Below are 7,500 nucleotides of genomic sequence, written 5' to 3'. Positions count from 1 at the left end.
TTATAATTCTTTTACTGGTTTTGTGTATATGACAAAGTTTTTGATCTTGAAATGAAGATTTTTCATAAGGTAAATTCAATTTGCAATTATTTTTGATAGATTGAAAAGGTGTGTTAATGATATTGTAATCAATGATTATAACATATTGTATTTGTTGTAGGGAGGTTTGAGTCCTATATTTGAATCCTCTGTATGTATATATTCTCTTAGAGAACAAAATATTTTTTCTGGGTATTTTTTTATTTTACTATTTCACATCACAATGCTAGATTACCATGTTATTGTGTTTTGTAAAACTTTAGCCCACTGATCAGGTTAGATATTTACCTAATTGCTTTTGTGTGTGCATATGCATATCTTTTTTTTACATGAGTGCATGTTTGCACGGGTATGCACATATGCACAAATGTACGTACGTTTTTAAGATAAATTCACTTGCTTATTCATATGTATACATAGATAAGCTTTTATGTTGAACGTAATACATTTCCACGTCCGTAGGTGACAGAGGGCCAGGAAGCGCAGCCCAAGAGATGATCGAAGTGAACCCACAGGAGGTCAGGCAGAAGCGGGAAAGAGAAAACAGAAAGAAGCTCACGGGACTGTTGGAAAAAATTGAAGGATGTTCGGTGCGTAAAAGTGAATTTGTTGTTTAGCCGTTTGACTTTATAAAGGGCATGTGTTTTTTTTTTTTTTTTTTTTTTTTTTTTTTACTGTTTTTGTTATTTATACTTAATTCATTTATTATGGGGGTGTTTCTTTAAGGTCGTAGAAAGATAACGTTTTTTTTTCATTCCTTCGCTGAAGATATTTGTTACGACCTTCAAGCCATTTTGATAATATTTGAGAAATATTCGTTAACCATGAGCCAGATATTAATACTATCCCAGATGAAATACTGTTGATTAAATATAACATATGACAATGTTTAGATTAGTTTAAAATTTTTCTCTTTGTTCTGTGGACATGAACTTTTTTTTAACTTGCTTTTTTTTTTTTTTTTTTTTTTTTTTTTTTTTTTTTTTATTAATAATCATCATTGTAGATGTTGTTAATATTATTACTGTTACTATTATACTATTATCATTGTTATTATTATTTTATTATTATTATTATTATTATTATTATATTATTATTGTTATTTTTATTGTCATTATTTTTATAATTATTATTATTGCCGTTATTATTTATATTATTTCATTTTTGTAGCATTGTTGTAATTGTTGTTGTTGTTATTGCTATTGTTACTATTACTATTACCATTACTGCAGTTATTGTTGTTATATTATTTGTTTAACCTTTATTTTGATATTTATAATTTTCTTTATGCTTGTTGTTATTTATTGTGATATTTTTTTCAAAATTTAATTCTCCCAGTTATAATTTTCCAATATTTTATCTACTAGTCAATCAAGTATAGATTAAATAATATATTCTCAGGGTTTAGTTGACTTCATATTTTAATTCACTAATACCAGATTTTTTTTTACTTGTTATGCCTAATCTACAGAAACGAATAGTGAAGGTACAGAGATGTGATTAGTTTCATCTTTTTTACTATATAGATTTTATTACCTCCCTTTTGTGGTTCTTCTAAACATACCTGTTTTTTTTTTTTTTCTATTTTAATTCTTTGCTCTCTTTTTCTGCTTTTTGTCCTCTTCTTTATCTTCCGTTTCTTTTATCGATTCTTCTTTTTCATTTTTGTTTTTCTTATTTTTCGTTTCTTTCTTTTTCTCTCTTGACAAGTTACCATTTTTTCCTGCTGTTTCTACTGCTTCTTCTTCTTCTTCTTCTTCTCTTTTTTTATTCTTCTCTCTTTTCTTCTCTTCTCCTCTGTTGCCTTGTCTTCTCTTTCCTCTTCTTCCTTTTCTCTCTTGCCTTTTCTTCTCTTTCCTTCTCTTCTTTTTTCTTCTCTTGTATTCTTTGCCATGTCTTCTCTCATCTTTTCTTACTTTATTTCCTTGCTTCTCATTTTATCTCTTCTCCTGCCTTCTTTCCTCTCTTTTCACTTTGTTTCCTCACTTCTCATATCTTCTCTTCTCTCTTCTTTCTTCGTTTCTTCTCTTCTTCTCTCCTCATTTCCTCTCTTCTTATCTTGTTTCTTCTCCCCTCTTCTCGCCTCTCTTATATTTGCAAAATAAATGTGTACTGTATTTCAATAAGCTGAGCCTATTAATATTCTTTTCTCTGAAGTAGTAGAGCTATATTTTGTGTTAGTAGTGTAAGAGTAATTACGGCAATATATAACGATAAATACCGTATGATTATTACATAATCAGTAAGGGTTGAACCTCACCAGCCTAGAAATCTCAGGACCCGACAGCTGCCAGCGTAGCAACTCTTTTTTTTTTCCTGAACTAGTGAAGCTTAGGGTAAAGGAGGCAAAATAATGCATGTTTTGTATTGTAATATACTTATTTATTGGACTTCATTATGACAGTGTTAGTCCTTTAATAAAGATGTACTGTGAGGCCACGTGACGGCCGGTGTGTGACTTCAGAAAACTGTTGTTCTTTGTAGTGATTGAAGGTTGAAATCCTTCGGATCTTTTGTGTGAAAAGGTTGAATTGTGTGCAGTATGTAGGCCAGTGTTTTTTTTATTTATTCATTTATTTTTTTATTATATTATTCTGATTATTGAGTAGTTTGCAGTGTGTTGGATAGTGTATATCTGATTATTCTGGTTATTTGTTTATTTATCTTTTTAAATTTAGGTAAGTAATGCATAGATGTATCATTTGATAATTTGTAAAGAAATTTTTTAACTAATGAACCATAGTAAATGGTAATTTATCAAGAAATGGTTTAAAAAGAATAAAATCTTGTACTTTATGGTGTTATATCAAAGAATTCAATTATTTGTTTAACATGATATTCAGTATAGTATCAGAGACTGAGAGAGAGAAGAATCAGATAATGTTATTTAGCATTATATCAGTGAATTAAGAACAAACAAGCAAACAAAAACAAAAATCAAAACTTAAAAACCTCTGTAATAAGATGTACCCCCACTGACATTCATATTCACGCACTTGCAGCATGTGATGGAGGTGGAAGACCGGTATCTAGTCTATGATGGAGACCTTGTCGAACTCAACCAGGACGACTACACAGCTATGCAGAGGGTCCACGCGTACCTGCTGAACGATTCCTTGATGATTGCGGCATGGCTAAGCGACAGGTGAGAGCTCTGTCTCTTTATTAAGCTGATCATTACAATTAATAATCATGCTAAGGGATTATGGTGGTAAAAGGAGATGGATTAGGATGATATAAGAAAATAGATGAGGGTGATATGGGAAGATAGGTTGGTATATGAATATGGATTAGGTTGAATTAAGAAGATGAACTAGAGTGATCAAAGAAGGATGGGATGAAATAAATGGACTTAATATAGTTTTATTATACCTATTTAACTTATTATATTATTTTGATTATCTGAGACAGCAGTGTTGTAAAGGCATTACATGTTTGATATTACAGTTAGGGTTACATAGTTAATTGGCTTATTACTATTTATAACTAAACCGTTTGTAATAAACCCATTATGTAGTGAATACTCTCAAAGAATATTGTTAATTTATATTGCTATGTCAAGAAATGAAACAAAAGAAAAAAAATAATGAAAAGCATAGAGAAGAAAAAGAGATAATCAGGAGTTCCCTTTCCTCGTAACAGGCGGGGTCCAGTGCGCTATAGGTTTGAGGTGCTCTACCCCACTAGACCAGGTCTTACCAGTCAACATCAAGGACCGCGGGACAACGAAGAATGCCTTCAAGGTCCTCATTTTCCCTGATACTCGAGTATTTATGGCCCCAGATGCCAAGTCGAAGGTGAGGCTTTAAATTCTGTCACAGGAATGAGGTAGTATGAGAGTATGCCAAAATTATTCCTGAAAGATTTTGGAGTATAATTTTAGAGATAGCTTGCTAGTGTAAGCTGTGTGAAGAACTAGATACAGTATTAAAAGTTATAGTAGAAAAGAGCAAGATCGACAATCAGAAAGAAAGCATAAATAAATGTAAGTTATATTGCTAATTTTGTGTGTGTGTGTGTGTGTGTGTGTGTGTATAAGTGAGTTTTCTTTTTTATGATTTTAGACTTTTCAGATTTTGTTATTCGAATAGATTCACACACTTTGCCTCTCTCTCCTCTAACAGCAAGACTGGCTAGATGAAATAGAACGCACCAAGGCCAACAAGGTCACAGTAGACAAGCAGAAGGTGGAGCGAGCTCAGCAGCAGCAGAAGGAACGGCACCAGAGTCTAAGCAAGGAGGATTCGCTGGAAAGTAACAATCGTAGGTGTCATGCACTCTTGGTTCCAGATGGCACCTTTTCTTTCAAAGTTTGGGGTTTGTCTTCAGAAGTTCTTTGAATATGAGGTTTAGTTTATATTCAGGATAATAATATTGGTTAAGGGAATGGGAAATTTTTTTGTATGGTAGACACTGTCTGGGATTTCCAAGAGGAAATTCATCAGGGATGTAAGTTGGTGTAGAGATAATAAATAACGTGAATGAGGAAAATATTGTGTATCAAAATCAACGTGTGTTATCCACCCACAGCCTTTGCAGACGACGACGACAGCTTGAACCCTTTCCAGGAGATACAGCCACCTTCCGTAGGCCCCCCCGAGTGGGTGCTAGAGCTGCCTGAGGAGCTCGACCAAGCCATTGCACAGAGGAACTTTGAGGATGCTGTCAGTCTCATCGACAGTGGCCGTGAGTTCTTTGACTCGGCACCCAAGACCGCAGCTTATAATGAGATGAGGTGAGTAATGGGGATTCTCAAGATTTTGTGTGTGTGTTTGTTTGTTTGTTTATGTTTCTGTGTTTTGTGCCCCTTCCTTCCTTCTTTCTCCTACTTTTTCTTCTTTTATTCTTATCACTTTTATATCCCTCTTCTTAGGCAGAATATCAATGAAATGAAATACAGAATCTTTGATATGATGATTTTGTTTTCAGACGCGCCCTGGAAGGTAGGGTGCGCAGTCTGGTGGAGGTGCTACAGGGGGAGCTGCGTGTAACCCCAGAGAAGAGTTTACAGGGAGGTCCCCGTGCAGCTCGGAGGGCAACCACGCTGTTAGTGCATCTCAACAAATCAAGTCAGGTACAGAAAGTCTGATACTTATTGATAATGTTATTCTTTGATCTAGGATTTATTAATAATGTATGAGTTATATGAGGAAATTCATAAGAGCTTCGCAATATGGAGAGGATAGTTTTGACGACTCTCAGGTTTCTCTTATTCTGATGAAACTATTTTAACCCAGTCGGCAGAGATGGCAAGGATACATACCACATCCTTTGTACTATAAATCCAATTATTGTACATACTCATAGATGGCTCTACAAGTGCTTAGTCACCAAGGAATTGGTTATTAGTCCTACTTCTCCCCCCTGTTTACCCCTTTCCTTGATTTCTGGAAAGTTTCTTTTATATTATTTCGCTGTCTTTAAAATTACCAAGATTTTCATAACACTTGGATAATCATAATATCAATAAGATTAACCCATTGCCGACGGGTGGCATGTACGCACATGCCATGGCATGGCGGGACCATCTGCCGGGGGCACGTACGCACATGCCATAGAGTATGCATGGACATGCCATGAGTTTTTTTTTGTTACAATCACGGCAAGATTATTTTTTTGCCAGTGAAAGTGTGATTAAGTCGGTTTTTAACACTTTCATTTTACATGCAACAACAACAAAAAATGCAACAAACGACAATTTCAACTCCATGATGCTGCACACTGCTTATTTTATTCGGACATGACCGAATATGATCAACTTATGGAGCTATAAAAACAACAAAATACCCTTAAGTCTCGATTTATCAGGAAATTTGGCAAGTAAGACTGTAAAAATAATGAAAATTGAAAATACAACATATCTTCCTAGTATTACGAAGAAACGGCATGGGATGCTGGTATTTGGCATGAGTGGTCGCGCATGCTAGGGCGACGATATAAGCCCCCGGCCTCTATGAATGCTACCCGTCAATTATGGGTTAATAACAACATCACATTTTCATGCAATTTCAAGGAATGGGGAAATCAGGAGGGGTCACTAGGGTCTACTGATAGACTTCTTGGTGGCTGATCACAAGTGGAGCCATCTGTGTGTAAGAAAATGGACGAAAAATTATGGGGGACAGTACATAGATCCGTAGTGATTGAGTTAAGAATGCTAGTCTGTTCATATTCGAAACCAGGTCATGATAATAATGCTAACTTCTTGAGAACTGAAACAAGATCATTGTATAACTATAGTATAATTTAATTATTCAGTTTATTAGCAGTCTAATATAATCGATGAAAATCCCCGTCTCTTCATATTCTAAATGGGTCATTCTTGCCCCATGACACAGGCCTGCGAATTGTTCCTTGGTCATCGTGGGGCCATACTGAAGGCCGGACTCAAGAGGCTGCGATTAGAGGGCAAGACGGTGCTTTACGTCCGACAGCTTTGCTCCATCTTCTTCCACAATCTGCTGGAAACGGGACGCGAGTTCACCAAAGCCTTCCCAGCCAATCGTAGCTGTACTTCAGGTTAGGGGCCTTGTGGCTCTTTTTTTTTTTCTTTCTTCTTCTTCTTCTTCTTCTCTCCATACTCCTCCCCTTCTTCATCATCATCAATGTTATCATCACCATCAGCATCATCAGTCATCATTAATTCATCTCTGTCATCACTATCATCACCATCATCACCATCATCATCATCATCATCATCATCATCATCATCATCATCATCATCTATACCTAAGTTGTAGATGCAAAAAGTGATTTGGTATTATTTTACCTTTTTTTTTTTTTTATCCATAGCAAGATGTCTAGTTAGTTACAAGAACAGAGGTTTTAAAGAAGAAATTACTGTTACCAAAACTAATACAATATCTTCTGCTGTTCCTCTGTAGCATTCGTCGTGTGGGCTCACAATGAAGTGTCAAATTTCGCCTCTATGTTCTCACGTCATGTGTTTACAACGCAATCCACCATCACCACGGTTGCTGAATGTATTAGTCGTGCTGATTACCACTGCCAGCAGGTGAGGAGAGAGCACTTTTCGATGTATATTTGAAAATTTTTGTTTAGAAATTTCTCCACTTACATTCTGAAATGTTGCTAACCATTGTTGTTGCGAAAGATTATTGGTTACAAATATCTCGTATCTAATTGACCACCCTCTCTTCCTCCTCGCCAACTCCGCAGCTGGCAGACATAGGATTAGACCTGACGTTTGCATTGCACACCCTCCTGCTGCGTGATGTGGAGAAGTGGATCCGTGACGGTAGAGATAAGATGGTGGAGGCTGTCAAGTTAAGGGGACAGGAAGACACATGGAAGACCCTCAAGTATGAGAACAAGGACCAGCTCAATAAATTTATCGAGGACATGAATGACATTGGTATCGCCAACATACAGACTTATGTGACAGGTGCGTGAGAGTAACAATAAGGGATTATCAGTATTTTCTGGCATGTTATGGTCTTT

The 7,500-nt window shown here is 35.7% G+C and overlaps 1 protein-coding gene across 1 annotated transcript in view; it reads left to right on the top strand.

The window, feature by feature from the left end:
• LOC119594989 (exocyst complex component 8-like) overlaps positions 1 to 7,500 on the top strand; it is a 12,832-nt gene that overhangs the window by 3,026 nt on the left and 2,306 nt on the right. The window contains 10 exon segments of the mRNA XM_037944122.1: positions 502 to 629; positions 3,042 to 3,184; positions 3,682 to 3,718; positions 3,720 to 3,836; positions 4,164 to 4,302; positions 4,570 to 4,774; positions 4,969 to 5,113; positions 6,378 to 6,558; positions 6,924 to 7,054; positions 7,219 to 7,444. Coding sequence (XP_037800050.1) covers positions 502 to 629; positions 3,042 to 3,184; positions 3,682 to 3,718; positions 3,720 to 3,836; positions 4,164 to 4,302; positions 4,570 to 4,774; positions 4,969 to 5,113; positions 6,378 to 6,558; positions 6,924 to 7,054; positions 7,219 to 7,444 — 1,452 coding nt within the window.

This window comes from Penaeus monodon, chromosome 35 (genome assembly GCF_015228065.2).
Source record: "Penaeus monodon isolate SGIC_2016 chromosome 35, NSTDA_Pmon_1, whole genome shotgun sequence".
In the NCBI taxonomy this organism is placed as follows: domain Eukaryota; kingdom Metazoa; phylum Arthropoda; class Malacostraca; order Decapoda; family Penaeidae; genus Penaeus; species Penaeus monodon.
The sequence above is the reverse complement of the archived record's forward strand: the minus strand, read 5'-3'. Positions and strand labels throughout refer to the sequence as shown.